At 37.1% G+C, this 26,543-nt stretch overlaps 1 protein-coding gene across 1 annotated transcript in view; it reads left to right on the top strand.

The window, feature by feature from the left end:
• Positions 1 to 26,543, top strand: part of SGSM1 (small G protein signaling modulator 1) — a 1,353,076-nt gene that overhangs the window by 1,293,443 nt on the left and 33,090 nt on the right. Inside the window, exon 22 of the mRNA XM_044068489.1 lies at positions 16,819 to 16,915. Within this exon, the coding sequence (XP_043924424.1) occupies positions 16,819 to 16,915 (97 nt within the window). The remainder of the gene's footprint in view (positions 1 to 16,818; positions 16,916 to 26,543) is intronic.

The raw sequence follows: 26,543 nt of genomic DNA, 5'->3' as shown, positions 1-26,543 counted from the left end.
TATCAATCAAAAAGAAATGTTAGCTGTACAGAATGCTCTGACAGCCTTCAAGGACCACATTCTTCCAGGACAATTAATTATAAAGATGGACAACACCACTATTATGTAGTACATAAACAAGCAGGGGGGTGCACATTCTTACCCCCTCTGTAGACTAGACATGGCATTGTGGAACACAGCCCTGAGCTATCAAGGACATTTACAAGCTCAATTTCTGCCAGGAAAACTAAATACACTGGCAGACGAACTAAGCAGAAACCTCATGGACCCACACGAGTGGAAACTGAAACCAAGGATTTTCAACATGTTGACAAGCAAATGGGGGAACCCAGATATAGACCTGTTTGCCTCCCCCCAAAACTATCAGTTGGACAAATTCTGCACAAGGACTCCCCACAAACAAGCTTGGAAAGTGGATGCTCTGTCCTTCAGTGGAAAAACCTATCAGTTTATGCCTTTCCTCCTCTGCCTCTGCTCTCCAAAATACTACTAAAGATCAAACAAGACAAACCAAGGACAATTTTGATTGCACCAGACTGGCCACGCCAACACTGGTACCCCCTCTGGTGCAGTGTTTATGCCTTTCCTCCTCTGCCTCTGCTCTACAAAGTACTACTAAAGATCAAACAAGAGAAACCAAGGACGATTTTGATTGCACCAGACTGGCCACGCCAACACTGGTACCCCCTCTTGTGCAGTGTGTCACTGTGGGCCCCATGGCACCTGCCTCAGACTCCTACTCTATTGTCTTAGCAGGAGAACCAAATTCTGCACCCTCAGCTTCAAACACTGAATCTAGCAGCCTGGCTAATTTACATAATTTCTCCTTTATCATCCCTCAGTAAACCAGTGATGGATATCATTTTATAGGCAAGGAGGCCTAGTACCAGAAAGTCTTATGCTGAAAAATGGAAAAGATTCTGTGCCTGGAACCAATCTCAAGGGATGAGCACAACAGTGCCCAATTTACCTCAGATTTTACAATACTTAATTGAGATGCTTCATAAGGGCCTGTCTTTCTCCTCCATCAAAATTCACGCCTCAGGCATCTCAGCTCATTATAACACAGAACCACCCCTCTTCTCTCATCCACTGCTTAAGCAGTTCCTCAGAGGGGCTAAAAATCTATGACCACCCAGGAGAGCTCCAACTCCAGCCTGGGACCTCATCTTTGTATTGGAAAAGCTCACCCTTCTTCCTTTTGAGCCAGCTGCCACTGCAGACTTAAAATTCCTTTCTTGGAAAACAGCTTTCCTTTTAGCAATCACTTCAGCAAGAAGGGTATCTGAATTACAGGCCGTCATGGCAGTGGAGCCTTTCATCATCTTTCATGTGGACAGGGTGTCCCTCAGGACCAATCCCTCCTTCATGCCCAAGATGGTATCCAGTGTGGCCCTTAATCAGTTCATACATTTGCCAACCTTCTTTCCTAATCCACAGAACAAAGGGGAATGGATTCTGCACTCCTTAGACATGCACAGACAACTTAGATTCTACTTGGACAGAACTAAACCTCAAAGGAAATCTGATCAGCTGCTGGTGGCATTTGCTGCAGGGGCAGAGGGGAAGGCTATTTCAAAGCAAACCATTTCCAAATGGATAGGCCATTGCATTCATTTCTGCTACAAACACCATGGAAAACCTATCCCACAGGGGATCAGACCCCACTCTACCAGTGCTGCATCTACCTCTACAGCTTTTCTCAGAGGTGTCCCAACCAGGGATATCCTAGAAGCTGCTACCTGGAGTTCTGTACATACTTTCTCCAGGCATTACCATCTACCAATTTTCTCTAAATCCAGAGCTGGCTTTGCCACTGCAGTCTTGCAGGGCCTTTTAGCTGGTCCTAATTCTATTTAAATTCCTCCTCCCATCCTTAGCTTTGGTAATCTACCCAAAAGTGATGACTGCAACAGTGAAACATGAAGAACATAGTACAGTTGTGTACACTTACCATAAATGTAGGTGTTCGAGTGTATTCAATGTTGCAGTCCTGGTTACGCTCCCTCCAGCCCCCTTCTTTTTTTGGATATACCTCTACTTTCTTTTGCTGTCTTCAAAAGCTTTTTGGTGTATTTACTTTTTTGTTGGAGGTATAAACTTGTATATTTATAGATTTAATTGCTTCCCATTAAAGAGCACCTGACATCTGGGGCAAGAAAAACTGATGTAATGGCGTTGGCTGCGTATTTTATACCCCTGACGACCTGACATCATGGAAGAAGCGACAGCAACCAATGCAGGACTCAAGACTTTGTTAATCAGGCTGACTGAGGGCTACTGCAAGCAGATAACCCAAAAGTGATGACTGCAACAATGAATACATTACATGCTTTGATCAGGGTTCGCATATGCACTGGCTGCTATTATATCTTTGTTTTAGGATTTTTTATTATGTAACTGCAAATTTGAATGCATTTGTTTTTCTGCCTAAGTTGGACTAAACATCTGGATATTCTTTTATTTTTGTTTTCTGACTTTCATTTATCCCAAATTTCCAAGGATTATATTTGAAAGTGTATTTTATTTTACTGCATTAACTCATGTGCAATGGACTTAATCAATCAGAATTTTTGTTATGGTCTTGGATGAAACAATATTTGTAATATTTCTAACATGCTGTTACTTGAGAGACTCGTGATTGTTTTTTTACTGCTTTGTATGTTGGTCTGAGTAAAGATTCTTGCCATTCAAACTTAGCTAGTCAAGTAGCTTTGGGATGATTGCCATCTTTTGTCACTGCTCTAATCTTACAAAAAACTGTCCTGCCATTAGATTACTTTGCTAGTTTCTCTATGGATGACTGGAATGTGACTGGTTTTCTGCAGACTTACATGAACTTTGCAGACAGAGTATTATATCTCTTTTCAGACCATTGTGAGTCCCTTCTCTTTGGGCTCAAACTTTTATTTTCACAACTGTGTGTGTTATATAAATGCTGATGTTAAGGAAAAACAAGGGAATGATTGCTGCCAGGACTGTTTAGTCTTCAAGTAACCCTCTGCACTTGTTGATTGAATGATGAGTGGATTGACTGAATATTTTTTATACATCTACAATTATTGGTATTATTTCATTTTCAAATTTACAGGCAGGCATTGCTTGTTTTTTTTCCTAGTTTTACTGCCTACCTAACTACTAACTTTGTTTGACCCTTATTTGTTATTTAAGTGACTGCTGATTTGTTTATATTTGTTTTTTATGTATTTTTACTTTAGACTAAATATTTATATTAATTTGTTCTTATCTGCTGATTTTTAACGGAAAATGTTCACACATTCATTTACATTTATTTGCAAGGTTTAGTGCATTATATATTAATGCATAAATGAATTATAGTAATATATATATATATATATATATATATATAGAGAGAGAGAGAGAGAGTGAGTTATGTGTTAACATGATAAACAAAAACTGTTCAGGATTTAGCACTTAAATAAAGATTGAATCATTGACTTGAATGCGAAATCTAAATAAGTAAGGGTTTAAAATAGGAGTATGCAGATCAATTAATTTATAAACAGTAGAGGGAGCAGCACTGCAGCAAATATTGTGCAATGGATATATGAAACCATCCAACAGCAATCAGAATAACAGCTTAATTGTAAGTGCCAGCAATAAACCTGCTATACTAAATAAGGCATAACTGCTTTTGGCTGCTTCTTCAGAGAATTTTCTGTCATCCTTATTTCTGTAGAAAATGATTCAGACGTTTTGCATAAATTTCATTCTGCTTACTGAACTAGTGTGATGAACCTCCACAGGTCACCACAAAAGCTGACTGATACATAAACCAAAGCAAAAACTACTTGTTAGAATACATTTTTTAAAATCTAAAGATAAAAATAGTAAAATCATAGTAAACATCACTAAACATTGATTAATAAAGGCATCATATGAAACTCTTTTTAAAGAAGGGAGTATTCAAATACTGCTCAAAGGGATAATGGCACAAATCACTATTCTGAACAGACTAGCCGTAAGAGCTGTTAAGCCCTTTATTTAGTGATAGTGATGATCTCAGAATAGAAAGTAATTAAAGGGCATTTATGTCGTAATCACAGCAGTTTTCCTTACTGCGTATTTTCCTCCCTAGGAAATGATCCCCACACATTCACATATTTAAAAAGCATGCCTAAGCAGTTTGCTATCCTCTGTGGACTTTCTGTCATAATCAGCTTCTTCAGTGTGCATCATTTTGGGGCTAAATGAAATCTTGTGAAACTTCTGTAGGCATTCATCTCCTTTCATCTTGCATTATTTTAGCTATTACATCTGAAAGTCTTTTGCTAAGGAAAGCACATAGAACAAGGTGCCTGTAGGACTTGTTGGTACTTCACACCCACTAAAAATAAACTATTCAACTAAAAATTCACAGCTCTTTAACTTTGTACTGTCGTATAAGGTTGTATTATTTTGCTTTCCTGGGGCCATAAGTCTACTGAGCCTTTTGCAGTCCTAAGGGTCCACACATACTGTCTACTATTGTATCTTTGTTTTAGGATTTTTTTGTCAACTTCTCTAAATATCTAAACTGTACAAACTAGGGACATAAAAGACAGGACTCATAACTCACAAAATATCACTTTTTAAAAAGGCTGTGTTATCAGTTTCATTTACATAATTAAAACCATATATAACAACAATATAATATCAAGCACAATTCAAACATAGAAAAGCAGATAAAAAATAAAGATAAAGAAAAGAATGAAATAGAAAAAAATGCACAAAACCGGGCTACAAAAATTCAGATCGAGAAAGAATGAGAAAAGAAAAAACTAACAAACACTATAAAGCTCATTCAGATCATCCATGGGCATGTACATAGATTATATAAAGAGAGCTACATTCTGCCATTGAAAATGTGGGTATAGGTGCAGCCTTCCAGCTGTCCAAAATAAATTTTTTACTGACCTTTTAGAAGTGTCTTTATCATATCTAACAGGAATAACTGGGGTAATAAAGTCATATCCTTAAAAAAAAAAAAATAATCTGGCCACATGTTTTCATCCAACAATCATATACTTGAGGACAGGGCCACCAACAATACCAATGATTTGCATTAGGTGGTTTGCAGTGTCATCAGTGATCATTTGTAGATACATTCATTATATGTAACCTATTTGGGGTATAATGCATACTAAAGAGAATCTTAGAGACCAGAAAAGACTACCTTTCCAGATTTTAAGTATTTTTCTTGGCTTTTTTCGACTTTTTGTGCCTTTCGACTACTGTTTCTGCTTATTTTATCAAAGTTTGCACTGTTTTTCCTGTGTTTATAAGCTAAAACTGTTTACTGCACTTGCTAGTTTAAGTTTTGCCTAAAAGTTAAACTACAGGCTAATACACTCAAGTGTACTAGCTTTTGATAGCATTTAATCGAAAATCATAGCATTTATTGTGTTTTCTGCTTTTCTGTAAAAAAAACTTGAAAAACAAAAAAATATCCTTGCTTTCCATACTTTCCTAACTAGTGTTCCAGAGACCAGATTTTGCTGATCCCTGGGCTTTGTCTTGGTTCCTGTTTTCTCCATTTTCCTTGTTTGGTCAAGGGTAGTTTCTTTACTCACTAGTGGGAGTAGGGAGTACTGAGCTGCCTGTTTGTCCTCAGAGGAGTGGTTTAAGGCAGTAACTTGTAGTTTATTGGCCATTTTGGGTCATTTCCTGTCTTTTCCAGCCCCTGCTATAAAGCACGTTTTGGCGGGCTTTTCCAGCTATTGAGAACTCAGCACAGCTCCTCGTGGTGGCCAGCAGTGTTCCTCTAGCAGCAGAGACCAGAAAAGACTACCTTTCCAGATTTTAAGTATTTTTCTTGGCTTTTTCGACTTTTTGTGCCTTTCGACTACTGTTTCTGCTTATTTTATCAAAGTTTGCACTGTTTTTACTGTGTTTATAAGCTAAAACTGTTTACTGCACTTGCTAGTTTAAGTTTTGCCTAAAAGTTAAACTACAGGCTAATACACTCAAGTGTACTAGCTTTTGATAGCATTTAATCGAAAATCATAGCATTTATTGTGTTTTCTGCTTTTCTGTAAAAAAAAACTTGAAAAAAACAAAAAAATATCCTTGCTTTCCATACTTTCCTAACTAGTGTTCCAGAGACCAGATTTTGCTGATCCCTGGGCTTTGTCTTGGTTCCTGTTTTCTCCATTTTCCTTGTTTGGTCAAGGGGTAGTTTCTTTACTCACTAGTGGGAGTAGGGAGTACTGAGCTGCCTGTTTGTCCTCAGAGGAGTGGTTTAAGGCAGTAACTTGTAGTTTATTGGCCATTTTGGGTCATTTCCTGTCTTTTCCAGCCCCCTGCTATAAAGCACGTTTTGGCGGGCTTTTCCAGCTATTGAGAACTCAGCACAGCTCCTCGTGGTGGCCAGCAGTGTTCCTCTAGCAGCAGAGACCAGAAAAGACTACCTTTCCAGATTTTAAGTATTTTTCTTGGCTTTTTCGACTTTTTGTGCCTTTCGACTACTGTTTCTGCTTATTTTATCAAAGTTTGCACTGTTTTACTGTGTTTATAAGCTAAAACTGTTTACTGCACTTGCTAGTTTAAGTTTTGCCTAAAAGTTAAACTACAGGCTAATACACTCAAGTGTACTAGCTTTTGATAGCATTTAATCGAAAATCATAGCATTTATTGTGTTTTCTGCTTTTCTGTAAAAAAAGCTTGAAAAAAACAAAAAAATATCCTTGCTTTCCATACTTTCCTAACTAGTGTTCCAGAGACCAGATTTTGCTGATCCCTGGGCTTTGTCTTGGTTCCTGTTTTCTCCATTTTCCTTGTTTGGTCAAGGGGTAGTTTCTTTACTCACTAGTGGGAGTAGGGAGTACTGAGCTGCCTGTTTGTCCTCAGAGGAGTGGTTTAAGGCAGTAACTTGTAGTTTATTGGCCATTTTGGGTCATTTCCTGTCTTTTCCAGCCCCTGCTATAAAACACGCTTTGGCTAATTAGCGTAATTAGCTGATTTAAGCCTTGATTTAGCGCGGAGCTGCCACTGTTGCACACTAGGGCAGTGCCGGTTAAGCAGGTTTAAACTATTCAGGCTACCTAAAGTCCACTCTTCAAATTTTCCCTTAAAACTACCTTCCTCGAACTATACTACTGATCAAATCAGCGCATCCTATAACTAAAAAGATCATCTCTACTTGACTCCAAGTAGACTATTCTCTATCCGTTAAACCTAGCACTTGCTCCTACAGTACTTATTACCTTGATACGGCACTCTTGTCATAGATAGTACCCCAAAAAGGCAACCCCCATTTCTTGGTCACCCACGTCCCCCGGAATCTTTTTTAAAGTTTTTTGTCTATCCTTCTAGCATGTCGAGGGATCAGTTGCTAGTGTCCTCTCCTGCTCAGCTGGTGAACCTGGGAATATTGAGGCAATGTTACAATTGCCTCATGTACACAGACAACCCTCTCCTCCTCCCACAAAACACAAATACATGCGAGAGATGCAACTATACGGCCAAACTGGAGGCTGAGCTCTCTCAACATAGGACTGGCAAGACCAGCCAGGAGGAGAAGGTTACCACACACACTATAGACCCAGTCTCACATAGTACCATTACAACCTCAAATCATACACATAAACACACAAAGACATACTCGGAGGCTCTGATCAAAAATCTACCAAAACAGCAGAGGCCACCAAAGCAGACACCCAAACAACCACCACCACAGAACACAACACCTGCAACACATAGACCTCACAGTCAGAGTGTCAAACAGTCACAGCCCTTAAGGCCAAACACAATGCCAGACACACTAGTCATTGGTGACTCCATAGTCAGACACACTGTCGTCCCGCTCACCAGACTGAGTAAGGAGAAGGTCACAGTAAGCTGCCTGTCGGGCGCTAGAATCCGCCACATAATGCAAGCACTCAGGTCTCTCAACAGCAGGTACAAATATGACTCAGTCATTGTCCACGCTGGTGTAAACGACCTGAGACGCACCTCCTTGGACTACATGAAAAGAGACATTGAGGAGCTCTCTGATTATGTAGCCCAGGCAGGTATGACCCTGACCTTGAGCAGTATCCTACCTTCACCAAGAATGATGCCACAATACAGAGATAAGATGATCAGCTTTAACAATTGGCTTAAACACTGGTGTCATTCAAAGGGGATCCAGTGTCTGTCTGCCTGGGATGACATGCTGGACAAGCCACGCTGCCAAGGGACGGCTTGCACCTGTCACCCTGGGATTCGGATATTGGCAAAGGCTCTTGCCACCCCATAGTGCCTTTTTAGGCAAGGCTCAAATTCTAAACCTACCACCCTAGAACACAAAAAGGAAAAAAACTAAGGGTAATGCTGCTCAATGCCAGAAGTCTAAATCTCAAAATGCACGCACTCGAGGTCCTTCTCAGTATGGAGAACATCGATGTCTGTGCTGTGACAGAAACCTGGTTCAAGGCTCCTGAGAGCACCCCAGCGCTATCAGGTTTTACCTCATATCATGCGTTCCGGCCCCAAAATCCGGACAATACCAAGAAAGGAGGGGTATCCATATTCATCAAGGACACCCACACCTCAAGACTGGTGGCAACGCATGATGCATCGGAGACCATCCAGGTGCAATTAACCGTAGGCAAGACTGCTCTGCAAATTGTAGCATGTTACAGGCCACCCTCACAAACTCAGGAACCTCACATGGCCTTCCTGAAAACACTAGAGGGGATAAATGTATCACCAAACACCATCATACTAGGTGACTTCAATTACCCTAATATAGACTGGGAACACTACTCAAGCCCAAGCACCCTAGCCCAAAAGTTCCTGGAATTCATAAACTCAAATGCCATGGAACAACTAGTCACCATCCCCACAAGAGGAGATAACATACTTGATCTCATCATCACGAACATGGGAGCACAATGTTCAACACCGAAGTATACCCCTCACTGGTGAGATCAGATCACAAACTAATCTCGCTGGAGGTCCTCATCCCACCCCCACCTGAAATAAAAAAGACCACAGTAAAGAACTTCTCAAAAGCCGACTTCACACTTCTAAAGACTAGTGTGGTCTCCTTTAAGGCCCCGAGCCGGCGGAAAACAGTACTCAAGCCGCTGAATCACTTACAAATGCCTTCTACCAGCACCTGCAGGACTGCATGGATAAGGCAATCCCAAGCAAAACAAAGACTCTTTGTACCAAAGGCAAGCGTCCAGTCTGGTGGACCCCAGCCATAAACAAACTCTACAACAAAAGGAGGAAGCTACTACAAGATAGAGCAAAATCCTTAAAAGGTAAGACACCCTTGATCACTATAAGTAAAAACTAAGAGCTCTCATAAAATCATCCAAAGCAAATTTCGAGAGAAAAATAGCTAAAGACTCAAAAGACAATCATAAGGCCTTCTTTAGCTATGTTAGAAACCTAGGAGGAAACTCCCAGATATGCTCAGAACTAGTTCAAAATAATGTGAAGATTACTGATCCTACAGACATTGCCAACATACTGGCTGACAGGTTCAGTGCAAACTTCTCCCCCCCCCAAAAGGAGAGATATCTATACCAAACGATTGCAGCCCCCCAAACATCTCCAGCGCCCAAGTGAGAACTGCTCTCTCCAAAGCAAAAAACACAGCATCCATGGGACCTGATGGTGTCCCCGGCTGTGTGCTCCACGAACTCAATAAGGAATTAAACCCACAGCTAGGACAGCTGTTTAATCAAAGTCTTACCTCTGGATACGTACCCAGGGAGTGGCGCACTGCAACTGTGGTCCCACTTCACAAAGGCGGTGCCTCCACCGACCCTGGAAATTACCGCCCATTAGCTTGACAAGCCTTATCTGCAAAGCCATGGAGAGGATCATAATGGACCTCATAAATAAAGACATAGGGAATTTGCAGACTTTGGATCCAACCCAGTTTGGCTTTGTCAAAGGCAGATCATGCCTTTTAAACTTGGTTGACTTTTTGAAACAGTCACCAAAGCCATTGATGAGGGAAAGGCAGTCCATACAGCCTACCTCGATCTGGCTAAGGCCTTGATACAATACCCCACTCGGGTATCATTGAAAAACTCATCAGCTTAAATGTTAACCCATACATCACAAGATGGGTTGCAAACTGGCTGAGTGACAGAACCCACAGGGTCAGAGTTGCTGGCGCCATGTCAGACTCAAAGCCTGTCACAAGTGGTGTCCCACAGGGCTCAGTCCTGGGCCCACTCTTGTTTGGCATTTACTTTTCCGAAGTACAAGCAAACACAGGAGGGTTATGGCTGACAAAGTTTGCAGATGACTGCAAACTGGGCGCCATAGTAGAACACACATCTGACACAGATATCCTTCAGAAGGGTCTCACAGAAACGGATAACTGGTGCCAGAGCCACGGCCTAAAGTTAAATGCCAAAAAATGCATAGTCATACCCTTCGGGAAAAACAAGGTTACCCTAGCTACCAAATAGGTGGCAACCCACTGAGCACAGAAGAAGTTATCAGGGACCTGGGGACCCAGGTTGATAGTAGTCTGTCATTCGACACCCATGTAGCTAAAGTAGTTAGGAAGACCTTCTACATTGCCCACCTTATCATGAAGGGATTCTCATCTAGATCAAGGGAGGTCATAGTCTCCCTTTACTCATCACTCATCAGACCAATGATTGAGTACAATGCCCCATTCGGAATGTATCTGACCCGACACTTGCAGCAGCTGGAGAGGCCACAAAGTTCCTCACCAAAAGGATAAAGGGTCTCAAAATCTGTCCTATGCTGCCCGACTGAAAGAACTCCAGCTCTATTCAGTCGCCACGCTTGCTCAGAGGTGACCTTTGCCTAACATACAAGGCCATGTCAAACCCAGATTTGATGAATATGCTTCACCTCAAAAATCTAGATCCGTCAGAGCCACAAGGGCGGAGACTTAAACCTCGACACGGCTATTAATAGGACGTGCTGGAGGGATAGATTCATCACCCAAAGACTCCCTATGCTGTGGAACAAAATCCCGGTACATGTGAGGCAGAGCACCTCGCTGGCCTTGTTCAAGAGAAATCTTGACCAATGGATGGGAGATCGCAGATATACCCCAGGGATTACCTCAGTGTCACTGCTCGACAGAGGCACAGCAAAATAATGGGTATAGTTCCCCATACTAAAGGGGTGGCGTAAGCCACAAAACGATGGGCTAGGCTTGTAAATGCCCTCGGGCAGATAGCCTAGTATGAACCTATGAACCTATGAACCTATGAATAAATCTGTTATGTATTAACTTGTGCCCAGCCGTAGCTGCCTTCCTAATTTTTAACCAAAATTCCTTGCTAAAGGGGGTTACTAAATACGTTTCACATTTCTGCTTTCTGATGAACAAATTCTTAGACATAGTAAAACCCAGCTTATAGCCATAGACAGGTGTTTGGATATCCCTGTGAAAATATATTTAATAAAATATACAAATAGGCTTTACAAAAATAAAGAAACTCTCTTAAATAGGCCCTTCAAGATGCCCATAACCTTTTGTTTGCTTCTGAAATCATCTCTCCAAGAAGAAGAAGCAATACCACCCACATAATGCCGTACTGAAAGAAAATATTATTTGATCTGAAGTGTTTCCCAAGAAATTTCTATGCACTTAGCAATATATAACACTCTAGATTAATAAGATATGGAATAATTATTAAAGGAGATTATCTCAACTTGACCATGTATCATCCATATCAGACATCTATTACCTGGACTGATTAAATAAGTAAATAGTTTTATAAATAGGTTTTCTCACTATATTGCATTTTAAAAAATATTAACAAATGCATCGGCACTTATATAAATATAAATATCTGGGGAAGATAAACCACCTTGATTAATTTTCACAACAATGACTTCCCAAGGTATCCATGGTGATCCTACTTTCCATAGAAATTTAGTAAATGTCATTTTTTACTTTATTACACCATGAGATAGAAGAAAACATTATTAAATTCTGAAAAATTAATAAACATATAAGAAGGATCATCATTTTTATAATACCCTACTTATTATTGAAAGGATTTATTTTATGAAAGTGTCAATATAGATAAAACTTTATCAGAATACTTATCACTAGTTATATTACAAGATTGCGCATAATTAAAGGAATATGTTAATCCTAAAAAGTACATTCCTGAACCATGGGAATAAGTTAACTTGAATTGAAAACAATCTTTTATAACTATATGTAATTAGGTTTTTAATAATTTATTATTATGACTTCATCTAAATTCTTAGCTTTATCAAAAATATCCGTTAATATTTTAATATAGTCAGAAAATACTTTTGCAATAATCATTAAATAATTAGCATATGAAGTATTACTCACAATTGCATTATGATAAGCCCAGATACTACATCTTCTATTTTAAACAGTAAATGATTCATTGCTAGAACAGAAAGAGTAAATGACATGGGACATCCTTGTCTTTTACTAGTTTTTATCATAATCCTTGGAGATTCCAATCCACTATTTGTAAAATATGCAAATGATTTATTATACATAATTTTAATAATGGACATGATGTCATAAGATAACTTATAATACCTAAGTACCCTATATATAAATGATGTATTCAAATAATCAAAAGCTTTTGTCAAATCCACTTTAAGAAGATCAGTTTTCTGTCTGAACCTGATCCTGACCCTTGATGATGGGAGAATGAATGGGCCAGTTGGAGGTTGATATTCAGCATGCAGCAAGGCAAAGTGGAATAAAACATTTGGTTTAAATAAAGTAAATTTAAACTGTGATTGTTAATGCTTTATGCTGAGGCATGTTTAAGAATTAAGTGCATTTGCAAATGTATGACTCTGTTTCAAAAGGTGATGGTGTCATTAGAAGGTGATAAAAAGCAGATATGTAGTTCTAGCCCTTGTAATATAAAAAGCTGAACTTGATCAGATTGCTTCCTTATTAGAAACAGTGTAGAGTGATTTGTAACAGACGAGTACCAGTAAGAATGAAAGGGAAGGTCTACAAAAGGGTAGTGAGACCAGCTATGTTATATGGGTTGGAGACAGTGGCATTGACAAAAAGGCGAGAGTCAGAACTGGATGTGGCAGAGTTAAAGATGCTAAGATTTGCACTGGGTGTGACGAGGGTAGACAGGATTAGGAATAAGTATATTAGAGGGTCAGCCCAGGTTGGACAGTTTGGAGACAAAGCCAGAGAGGCGAGATTGCATTGGTTTGGACATGTGCTGAGGAGGGATGCTGGGTATATTGGGAAAAAGATGCTAAGGATGAAGCTGCCAAGTAAGAGGAAAAGAGGAAGGCCGAAGATAAGGTTTATGGATCTGGTTAGAGAGGACATGCAGGTGGTTGGTGTTACAGAGCAAGATGCAGAGGACAGGAAGAAATGGAATCAGGTGATCCGCTGTGGCGACCCCATAACTGGGAAAAGCCGAAAGAAGAAGAATAAGAAGTTAAACACAGGCATCACATTTAAAGAAGTACAAGCTATTTAACATTTTAGTATATTAGCTATATGACACCTTTATGTTTCTTTACTACCTTTGTCTTCTTTTAGGTTCATAGATTAGTTACTAGGTTAACTGCCCTTGTGGGTCACTTTAAGCCTAGCCAATTACCCCAGATGAGAATCAAACCCTGAACCCTTTGACTGTAAGGTAAACACCTTAACCATTATGCCACCTCCTACCCGTATATAAAATTGATACCAACATCAGTGTACTTGTTTCCCATAACTTATTTTTTTCATTTTAGAACTTTCCTGCAATGTACACTGTTCTGTTATGATGTGCAGTTTTGCACAAGGCACACAGCCTCTGATATTCTTTTATTTTCAATGTTATTTTGTGCATTAAAGGAAAACTCTACCCTCTCATACAGTTCAACTCAATTGTTAGGTTTCTTTTCTCCTTATAATATGGTTCCAGCATTGTGCAGGTACCAGAAACCTGCTTGTACTTTTTAAAACTGTTATTTCCTTGCATTGGAGTCAAAGGAAGGGAAAGTCCACCTACTTTTTTTTTTTAATTCAACTTCTCACATACTTTGCAGAGAAATTCGTCTCCAGCTGCATGACATATCATAGACACAGTTAAATCTGTTGTTTACCCTGTCGGGTACTGCTGTCAATCTTAGATGGGCAGTTAATCCTGTTAATATCAGGAACACAGCAGCTGATATAAAAAAGACAGAAAGCTGTGAAACTGTTTTCCACTGTTTTTATTGCAGAGGGGAGGAAAACTTAACATTCCCCTTTCATAGCAAAAAAAAAGGAATTAGATCAGTCAGGGGTTTAAAGGTAACTGTCAGTTCTTCTCACAAATTTACATAAGCAGCAACACAATATTGAACTGCTAAGCTTTAAAAGTTATTTATAATAGTTTATATGTTAAGATAACTTGAATGTAGTATCAAAGATTTCTGTGACATTTAGAGAAAAGTCAGAAAATATTTTTTTTCTTGTAAAACATCACTGCATTTACCATTTTCAAGCCCCCACCCCCCACACACACAGGCCAAAACTGCAGAAAGAGAGAGAGTCAGGTGGCAACCCTATCAACTAGGTGCACTGATACTGTTCATAAAAAGTCTTTTATTCTTTTTTGTGACATCATTCCAGAGGGGGTGCATATCTGTTATATGCAGACCCATTGTAAAAAATTCCCACTGAGATACATACACACACACACACACACCCACACACATATACTGTATATGTATATATATATGTATATATATATATATATATATATATATATATATATATATATATATATATATATGTGTCTAAGTTTCTTGATCAAAATTTCACAATCTCGAAGAAAAAACATCAAGACCTATTAAAGCGAAAGTGCGCTGCCAGTTCTCCAAGCCGTAAAAAACAAAAAAAATTACTTTAAACATGCACCTCCCAGCCCCCCACACTTAAATATACTAACTTCAAGATCGCACTACTGTGGGGAAAAGGATATATTTCCTTATCCCCACTGTAATGTGGTTTGGAGACGGCTATTGCGAAAGTGCACTTTCAATTTAGTACGCTTTTGCTTTAATGGGTTTGATCTTCTGGCTGTCGAGAAAGTGTGTTTTCAACAAGCAGAAGTAGACCCATATATACACATATATATATATATATATATATATATATATATATATATATTTATAATAAACAACATAGTATAGTTGTTGTTCAATGATTTACTTGGTCACTGTCGTACATTGGCTATGGGTTGCGCATGCAATCTAGGTTGATGTTTTTTATGTCAGTTTTTTTTTCTTTGTATTGCTAAGTGCATTTAATAATTGTTATTATCTTTGCCAGTGTAGCCTAAGTTGTGGCTTAAAAGGGTCATGGGACCAGTTCACTTTTCTGGTTACCAAAGTATAAATACATATGAAATAGAAAAAAGTAGGGTGAAATGACAGAAATAACTGAGGAGCTAGTAAAGCACATTTAAGTCTGCATCATTCATAAGAGAGAAAAATCCTCCCACTAAAGGCATTGGGAAGTAGCAGACAGACTAAGTTTAGAGTCCTACTACTGGTAACTTGTGAATGTACAGCAAGGATCATTTACTGCACTAAGAGTTTTCACACCTCGGCATGAGAGTGTGGGGGAGGGTTTGTCAAATCTATTAGGACTACAAAAGACTCCTCTTGCAAAAAGCTGTTTTATCTACTTTCTTTAGCTGCAAGTTGCTAACAGCTATTTATAGCATAGATCAAACTCTGACAGACATAAATGAGGCTCTGTCAGGTAAACATAGAAGCAGCTCTGTTACAGAAGGTGTGTTTAGATGACAGTGTTTCACAGTCCAGCCATTCAATCTTAATGACATGATAAAACCACACCACTTCTTTATGTCTAGCTTGAGTCATATAAAGTGGACTTGAAATATATTCTGGGAAGAAGGAATGAAAGCAAGAAAACAATATCACATTACCAAGGCAGGCCCCATCATCCGCCATTTTGAGAGAAACACATTAAATTGTAGAAGAAGCACTTGGAGTGATTTTGAGGCATTATAATAGCTCAAAAACAAAGATACATGAGGCATTATAATAGCTCAAAAACAAAGACACAATGAAAAAAATATGTTTTTTGAGTTCTAAGGTGGAGTTTCTCTTTAAGCATTAAATACAGTAAGGCTTCATTGATTAACAACTCTTATTTTCTAAGTAAATTCAGGTATGTAAGTATTAACAGTCTCAAAAGGCAGTATGTGAGTAATCTAACAATCTTTTAGAAAATATTTTGTCTATTTGAAAAGCTGTCACCCAAGAGACCACCAGTTTGATTTCCCCATCCTTAAACTTTCCATGTAATGGGAAGAGAGTGCTACATATTTCACTCTATCTCTGTATATATAATAATCTCATCGAGATCACCTATATGCAGATAAGTACACCACAGATGGAATGAATATGGCTGTAGCATGTAGTGTTCACAGAAGATGTCAAAAGGGTTATATGACAAATGAAAAGTAGTGTAGCCAAAGATTTTATTTGTTATATGCTTCAACTCATTAAAATTTACTTCTTTCCAAATGCTTCTCTTACATAGTTATGGAATGTATGTTTTCCCTTCAGCTGATTTTTCCCAGCAACCATAAAAATAAATGGATTTTAGTTATGTAATCAAATCTTTGAATAAGCTTTTGTGCAGATTTATATTCCAGGCATTGCTTTGTATGGTTGTACATTTATTCTTGCCTCTGAAAGTTATTTTTTTTTCAAGAAATGCTCAGAAAAATGTATAAGTTGAATATGAGAAATGTGCCTGGCTATATAGCCTTGCATACAATGCAGTGTCCAGACAACTTAACTGAGCTGCATGTAACAAACTTACTCATTATCTACTCATTACAGATCTTGGACTCTGAGCTCTTTGAATTGATGCATCAGAATGGCGATTACACTCATTTCTATTTCTGCTATCGCTGGTTCCTTCTTGATTTCAAACGTGGTAAGCTGATACATATCAAATGAATTATTGTTCTCCTGCTTATATAAACAGAAATATTTACTGCATCTTTAAGATTGTTTTCAATGTTATATAATAGCCACTGGTTGTTGTTGTTGTTGTTGTTGTGTCTTTTGGCTTTTTTCCCGGTTAGGGGTCGCCACAGCGGAACTCCGGTCCGCTAATGATTGGTAGTTGATTTTTACATGCCGAGTTACCAGCCCTGACGCACAACCTTCAATGAAGGTACGCCCATTCACGCATGTCTCCACGCAGAAGACACTCTAACTAAGAATCAAACCGGACAGCGTCTTACTGTGAGGCGACAACCCTACCGCACCACCACCACCACGGGTATATAATAGCCACTGGTATAATTCTAAAATAATGCATAACCTACCTCAGTAATTCTGTTATTTAATTATATGATTGCATTATGTGTGATTGGTCTCCTTTTCCATGTACTAATGATGGTACTGGCATGCATTCTATGATCTACCATTCATGCACTTTGAAATATGGTATTGTGGAACAGTCTAAAAGTACAAGACTGCTGCTGACAGGGATATTTAAAGATCATGTGACATCTTGCTGTACATATTTACTTAATATTTATGTCATTAGCTGCTGTAGTACAGGTTATGAAATTGCAAATTATTCCTCAAAATAAGTCTCCTGTAATATTTTCCCTAATTAGCCATACCCTCATTATGACATTATAGAAAATGTAGGCCAGGATTTTATAAAGGTTTGAAAAGCACTTAATTATACCAACATCGATGTAATTGTTATCTTATAGTACCAGTATTGATAAATGTTATATAGTCTATGTCAAATTAAGGCAAATGACATTCAATAGGTAAGTATCGTTATAAGAAGTTGGAGTTTCATGTGGCAGAGAAATATATTAGCAAGCATGTCACTATAGACCTTAAGGAATCTGTATAAAGCAAATATTTCCTTTAAGTTAGCTATTGTAATGCCATGAGAATCAAGCTTTATCTCTACAACAATTGGGTGGGCATACCCTAATAGCAAAATAAAATACAAAGCATCTGCTTTATTCAAAAAATCTAGTGTTCTGTGACATTGTATATGCTAAGAGTATTCTGCATCTCCTTTAAGTCCCTGGTTAACGCTTTTTTAAGAGTAATATATAATGCATGTTCTTAAGGATTTAGAGGAGCTACTCATTTAGTTAAATGTGCACATAATTAGTATCAAAACCAATACGTTAAACTTGAATTACTGCATTCTGTTTTTCTGTATGATGGCTTTGACTGAAGTGGAACAGCAAAACCTCTTGATAGAGTAAAACTTATTTTAATTTCTGCAAGTTTTTCCTTTTTTTTTTGTTGCAATTGCAACTACGTCAGCAGACTCATAAAATGCACAGTCTATAATATATAATATATAATGTACAAAGTCTCTACATAAATCTGATTATTCTTGTATGCTGCCAAGTACTGTGAACTTGTAAAGTCATTGGTGCATTTGCAAGTTTTAATTGTATGATAAACAGGGTGCACCAGCAAGCAGATGGTGTCTTACAGGCTGTAAGGAAATACCTTTCAATATGTCATGTGCCAGGACTTCCAAGATGGCTGCACACTAATTAACAGATTAGCTTAACAGCTCACTCAATGTCAAAAAGAAAATAGGAGATAAGGACTAGTAGTTCTGCCAGTTGTAGTAACATTTAGTTACTGTCTAGTATGTACACTACCTGGATATTAACAAAGAAGGAACTTAGAAAGCCTGAAAGAAAAAGAACTGTAAAATGGGAAGAAAAAGCACTGGCTGGAAAGAATTCTGCAGCTATTCAGCAAAAAGTAATTCAAGCTCCAGCTGTGGCACAAGAGATGGTTTCCAGTAATTTTGAAGAAAAAATAAATCAAATGTGCTAGGAGCTTATTAAAATAAATGAAACACTGAAATAGTAGATCAGCTGAAATAAAAAAATGGAATAAGCTTTAAATGGCTATTAAGATAAACTGATGAAAATGTAAAAATCAGAGGTCAAAATGAAGAAAATGCTGGCTGAGTATGAAACTGATGAAAAAGAGATGTTTCAAAAAATAGTAGAGTTAACAGGACAGAGCACACAGAGAAAATCTGAGATTTTCTGTTGTACCAGAGAAACTGGAAGGAGCAGACTGTATTAGTTTTATGAAAGTACAAATAAGCAACTGGACTGCTATTCCACAGCAGGATTTGTTAATTAAAAGGGCAGTTCATGTACATACTCCAAACCTGGTCAAGATAAAGCAGCCAAGAACTGTATTAGTAAAGATTCAATCTTACTAGCAGAAAGTGTTAATCCTGACAAAACTTTGGCAGAAGGGCAAAGCATTAAAAATTGGAGACAGTAGAGTGTTTATGGAAAATTATTATTCACTGTACACCAGGCATAAGAGAAACAAATGTATCCTGTGAATCAGGGAATGTCAAGAGGTGAATGTGAGATTCAAGTTGCTTTATCCAGCTGTCTTCAGAAAAAAATTCCTGGAAGATCGAAGTTATTTTTTTAATGCAAACAGGTTAAGGAGGAAATATAAAATTTGTCCAACATAAATTGAGCCATGAAACAGAAGGGGACTGAGCTTCTCATTATTCTGATAATAAAGTCCATAGAGAGACTATACCAATGAAACCTTTTCCAAATTTCCAAAGGAAAATGCTTGAGAGAAGGAAAAAGCACAAGGAATAGACTAGAAGAATTGGGAGTACATTGTACCTTAACCAAAGTCTTGGGCTGGGAAATAGAGATGAACAAGCAGAAGACCAATAGCACTAAAATTAGTGAATGAATATGAAACTATAGAGCATCACTCAGATTTGTGAAGTATGACTGTATAAGAAAACGTAGCTGAGAAAAACTGTACTTTTGTTGACTTTCTTAAACTTATGAGAGGACTGAAAGGCGCATACCCCACTTCATGTCATTAAAGTTTGGAAGGATACTAAAAGGAAAAAAAGAATAACTGTAAGTAAAATATTTTTTGTTCTTAACAATATTTGTATAAAACATTTCATGATATAAATTGCATATAAAGACACTAAAGTTAATAATACTCACCTTAATTCACATCTTCTCCTGTTTATCTTCCGTTAGCACTTATTAGATCACATATAAGTTACCTGTCTACATCTCACTAGCTATCTATGCCTTACCATCTACCTATGCCTCACTAACAAGTATTAATTCACTTATACGCTGCCCTGCACTGTTGGGCTGGCTGATACTCTTAGAGCACCTTATAAATATTTCTAGAAGATTGCTTTTACCACAGTATTACCTTGAAATGTACAAAAATATGTTTACTTAGTTGTATGCATCTCTGAACTGCATTATTCTGTTTTTATATAATACTTTTATGTTTTTGTATAATACTGTTTGTATCTTCTAACTATTAGAATACTGTGTACTATTAGACTATTTTTTGTGGAGCTTTTCTCCCTGGGCCTCTACTGAAAATGGGATCTTTTGGCTAGTGGACTTTCCCAGTAAACAAATGCCAATGAATAAATAATAAATAACAAGTACTCTTTTTTTATTTTTTATTTTTAATATGTATGCATTACAATGTAAAAAGAGAAGAAAGGATGGACAAAAGCATGTTTAAGTTAATAAGCTATAATCTTGGGCTGTTGGGATGGGGTTCAAAAATGCATTGACTATAATATATATACAGTTGAGACATTTTCTCTTAATTTTGCAAAGGTGAATGTCTGGATTAATGCCCTTCAACTAATCTAATACATTTTTTGTGTAATTATGTGGGCTTTAAAAGCAAGAGAACACTGTGAATGTAATGAAAAGTTTTCCTTTAGCAAATAAATGTTCAGTGTGATTTGAAAAGTTTGCAGCTGAGGATAGCTGTACATTCTGTTCTTATGTTTCCATGGAGATAAGCTGACTAGAGGTGCCTGCAATAAATCTCAACTGCTTTGGGCATTGTTTGCTGAAGAAACAATAAAAGGTACAAGGGCAAGCAGCTAAGTAAAAAATAAAGTTTGAAATTATTGGAAGTGAATAAGAGATACTGCCTTATTTGAAGATTTAAATAGTTGTGTATATTAGTTTTAAGTTAATAGGCTCTGGGGGTATTCTGGGGTGTGTGTTTTTTTTTTTTGAGCGCTTTCAGTAAGACAAAATGTTTTGTAAAATGTGACATTTATTCAAATGGAGAAGACAAGAAACAACCATATAAAAGGTCAACCAGCCAAACATTAGTGAGTACATATAACACAAAAGCTAGAAATAGACATTTAAAAAGGTGTCATATATAATTGATGAGGAAAAACAGCTAGGACCAGCTCTGAGGTTAACTGTCACTCCAGACACAAAATATTTACAAAGAGCAAGGTAAGTTCCAGTGATCAGAAACGTTAGGCAGGTAATGGTAAGTAGCAAACGGATTATTTAGAATGCACAAAGCTTTCAGACCAATGCCCTTCCTTAGTGTGTTACATAATAAACTACTATTCACATACATTTAAACTAAAACATTCATGACACAGCCCAATCACAAGAAGACAACAATTAACTGCATATTCATATTTAAAGACATAAAACGCATTTTAAAACATGAAATATTTCCTGTCTAAACTAAGTCTTGCACTTTAAAATTATATATAGTTTAAAAATATATAAGAAATATACATATTTGTATTTTAAAGTGCATATAACAGTCATTTACAGTAGTTCAACAGTATTTGTCTTTTCTTTAGTATAGGTTTCAAGCTCACTGCTGCATTAATACCAGTAGAAAGTCTGCTTGCAGTCTCACTGTCCATTCATACTCTAAAATCTGTAGTCTGTTATTCAGATCACCTCCTCTTATGCTCCTATGCACAATGCTTATAACTAAACTTAAATTTGTGGTCTATTCCCTTTTCATCCATGTGTTTTGCAAGTGCATTGGTTTTAACAGTTGTACATATTTCAGATTTATGTTCTGTTATACAATCCTTAAGTCTTTGTGTGCACTTACATAGAAGGAAGGACACTTTGTACAGGTAGCAAGGTACACCACATTAGAAGTAGAGCAGGTAGCATAACATTTAAATGTACATTTTAAATTTGTTAATGGATGTATAAATTTGCTATTTATGATGTCATTACAACAGGAGCAGTTATAACAAGGAAAAGTACCTACTTTATATGTTTAACATTTTGTTGTTTCATATCCTTATAACAAAGGTGTTTCTTTTTAAGTTTGCACAGTTTCTGTAGGCAAAGTAGGATCTATCCCTCACCCGTTGTTTCAGCTGTGGTATAGAGCCTAGTAATGTCCAGTGCTTAGATATAATATTTTTAATATCATTAGTTCTTCTATTAAACCTAGTTATGTAGCATAAGATACCTTGTTCCCTTACATAATCCCTACTGGGCCTCTTTCTTTCAAAAATATGGTCTTGCACTACCCTGCCTATCATTAACCACATCAGTTTTTAGACTGTCAAATGTAGCTGCATCATAGCCTCTATCTTTAAATTAATTTACCATTTAGTCCTCTGAGTTGTACATTTTATATTATCTGTGTTCAAGTGACTTTCCCTAAGTAGCTGATTCCTAGTAGTGATCTTAAATATATGTGGTGCATGCATACTTGTACTATGGGTGTACCTGTTTGCATGTTCATCCTTTTGAAAAATAGAAGTTTCAATACCATTACTAGTTTTCTCTAGCTTAACATCTAAAAATGTATTGTGGTCAGCGAATAGTCTAATGTAAACTTCAAGAAATCAGTGGATGTAGTCATTAGTTCTGCAAATGCTGTTAATTCATCAGAGTTCCCCTTCCAAACCAAAATGACATCATTCACAAAATGCTTGTAAAATACAAGGTTGTGTACAAGTCTCGGGATCTTTGGCATAATTTGTTTTTCCCAAAATCCTTCTACAATACTAGTGCAGGTGTTGGCCAAAGGATGACATTTTAAGTATCCTTAGGCCACAAGGAACCACACCCAGTTCTACTGTTATATCAAATGACTATGGACTAGAAGCACTGCGTATGTTTTTATGTCAACATAGCAATATGCCAACTAGAAAAATAGACACTATATGTGAGTTGATAGATCTTGTTCTGAATAGCAATATGTTTATTTTTGATGAAAATGTTTACCATCATAAGGCAGGTGCGGCCATGGGTACTCCAATGGCCAACACCTACACAAATATTGTAGTAGGATTTGGGGAAGAACAATTTATGCCCAAAGACTCACTGAGACTTGCTTTGTAAAATCACTCTTGGGTCAGTAAAAAGGGTGTACTAGATGTGCTTAATGCTGAGCTTACTGAACACTCCAACTTGATGACATTGTCCCATTGACCCCTCTAACCAATGCTATACCTGAAAGTAAAACTTAATTTCAAAGCATTTTTTAAGTGGAGCTGCACTCCCTGATTTAATGACTGTATCTCCACAACACCCCATTCAATATGTATACTTACACTGAAGAAAGGAGGGAAACACATTTTTCTCACTGATATAAGTTTGCAATCTTAGAGTGGTATATTTAGATATCAGGGATGTAGCAGCAGAACTTACACATTGGCTGGTGCAGGGAAGTGCAGCATCTCTCCAGCCAAAAAAAAAAATATATATATATATCTATATATATATATATATATATATATATATATATATATATATAACTTCAAGATTTACCTAACTTTAATGTATCACAGTAGTTTATTGGGGTGGTTGTAAGATAATCCATGGCAGACTACAAGCAGTATATTAAAGTTTAATAAGTCAAAGCAGGCCCAATTCAAGACATCACATCATACTTGCATTCAAGAAAATTAAATGAAACAGTTAAATAATATAGATGTTCTCGAAGGCATTATTTTTTTGACTGTGTTGGAATAACTTTTGAAAATGGTGAACCCGATATTTCAACCGTTACGAATGAATTTCGCAGAGTATGAAATGGTGGTAAAAGGAGAAGTAAAAGGCTTTGACATTTGATGGTGGATATCTGAAATAAACTGGCAGAGAATGCCAGATGACTGGTGAATGTACAAATTACGAAGTTCTTCAGTTCAGATTACAGCATTCTGGTCCTGAAGCCATCTAGGAACGCTGGCTAATGAAAATGTGGGTTATAAACTTGAGGGCCAACTGTTCATCTAATTTGCTCTTAAAATGGTTACTGTTTTAGACATCCTAATTCAAAGTAGTAATTTGTTCTATAAAATAGGTAGTTTCTGTGTTATGTATGATCCTCTTGCCGTAATGCAGTCTCCTTTTATTTTGAAGCTACACTTTTGTCTGTGAGTTGTGATGTTGTCATTTACTTCTGAAGTCAGAACTGCTTGTAATATATCATCTCTGCTTGCATTGTATGCTAGTGTCACCTTTCCTCAGAAGTAAACTGTGAAATGTTTTAACTTTTGACATCTTACATTGCATCTGTAATCATTTAAAGTTATTATTTTTTTCATAACTTTTCCCTGAACTGATTCTAATCTACTTAATTGTCCTCTGTTATCAATTTAGAAAGCATTATTATATTCTAAGATAGGTCTGATAAATGTTTTATACAGCTCAACCAAATGCTTGTCTTAAGGAGATGTTTTTCATTAATAGACCTGTCTTCACTGCTTTTTTTACCTATTTGATTAACATGATTTGTAAATATCCAGCTAAATGCTATTGTTATCTCCCTATCTTCATATTTATGTACTTCTTCTAATGGTACATTTTGCAGTAGTAATGGTTGTTTAAATGTCTTTTTTTACCATAATGCATGATGTTGGATTAATTCAAACTGAATTTGATACCAGTTTTCTCTGCCCTTTTTGATATCTCAACCAAGTAGCTATTAATATCACCATAGCCATTTGTATTTGTGATAGTGAACTAAAGGTTGTGGTCATCTGCATACTTGTTCATCTAGAATTTATTGCTTAATGGAGTACTTAAAAACACTATGTTAAATAATAAATTACTCAATAATGATCCCCATAGGAATCCCTCAGTCACATGTAAAAGTTCTGAATTCTGTTCTTGTATTGTAACAGTGTGTATTCTATTTTACAGCCAATCGATTATCCAGCTTGCTAATTGTTGGTTGTATTTTCCATTTAAGTAATGCTTCAAATATTATTTTATGAGGCAGAGTATCAAATGTCTTTGCCAAATCGAAGATTACTACCAGTGTTGCCAACCCTTGGTCTGTAATGGATGACACTTGATCATAAACCTCTATGAAATTAGTTAAAGTAGATCATCCTTTTGTAAAAACTTTATATCATATACTTTTTATGTTATCATTTTCTATTTGTACATCTCTCAAACTACTTTCCTAAAATAGAGGTCATACTAACTAGTCAGAATTTATTCATATCTGTTGTTTTCCTTTTTTAATATTGCTGATAGATTATAAGTCTTCTATAAATTAGGGACAGTACACATTTAAGCAGTGTATTGAGTATATCTGTTATTATTCTCATAGATTCATCTGCTGTGTCTTTTATTAATGATGCTAGAATTTTATCTGCTCCTAATGATGTTTTTTGTTGCACCTGTTTAATACTCTTTCAACACTTTCCAGTTGTATTAATGGACATTCATGCTGTTATAGATCTAATTTAGATGCATTTTTTTAATATTCATTTCTCTGTCAAAATATTTACTGACTGCATTTGCAGTTATGTTTGGGTTGTATGATATATTGTCATTTAGCTCTAGTTACATGCATGCACAGGTATTACTAAGGTAAAGCAGGGGGTGAAGCCCTCCCCCCATGCCCATCTTAGTAATGCATGATAACCTAACCCTGTCCATAACACTACTGTGCATCCTAACTTAAAAAATCCCCTCCCATAAAAATACTACTATTAGGGTCCCTATTAAATTTTCGAACGTTTCAAAGTTCAAATGTCATATGGTCGACACCATGTGATCGAACTTTGAAAAGTTCAAAGGTGAAAGGCAACGGCTCTGTATGGGCAGAATGGGAAAATATCCCTTTTCTGGACTGAAGTGCAGTCTCAGAGTTGGTATATTTAAGTAGGGAGGGTGTGGGTGCACAGTCTTCCAATTGGAGGGTGCAGGGGGGCTTCCCCCCCCCCTGCTCAGAGCATTAAGGTTAGTGTTTTTTTTTTTTTTTTTTACATTTTTAGTATATATTCAAATATTCAAGTTTCCCTCATATGTTGTCGAACATATGAGGTTCAAAATGTTGAAGTTTCGAATATATAATATAGACCCCACTATTAAGACAAATGTGATCTGAATGTGGTCAGGTTTTGGGTAGCACATTGAAAAAGGAACTTTTCAATGTAATGAGTGTTTTTTTTTTTTTTATGCTTGATAAAATGAATGTTCAGAATACTTTGGTGGATGTTTTGTTCTCGACCAAGCGACCAAGTAACATGTCTGTCGACCAATCATAATAGTGGAACGTATGCTGGTATTGAGAATGCTAACACAGTCAGGTCTGACAGCACAGTGTTCAACTGAGAAACACGGAAATAAGCCACTAATAGGGATTTCTATGAGCAGCTTTTCCATGTCTCTTTCTGTGTCATGCTAATTAACCAACCTGAGTTGGCCAAGTAATGTGAGTAGAGTCAATCTTTCTGAATCATAGGGACTGTGTGCATATAGGTA

The sequence above is a fragment of the Protopterus annectens genome, chromosome 4.part0 (assembly GCF_019279795.1).
Source record: "Protopterus annectens isolate FY-2018-M chromosome 4.part0, PAN1.0, whole genome shotgun sequence".
NCBI lineage: Eukaryota > Metazoa > Chordata > Ceratodontiformes > Protopteridae > Protopterus > Protopterus annectens.
This window is presented reverse-complemented; position numbering and strand designations above follow the sequence as displayed.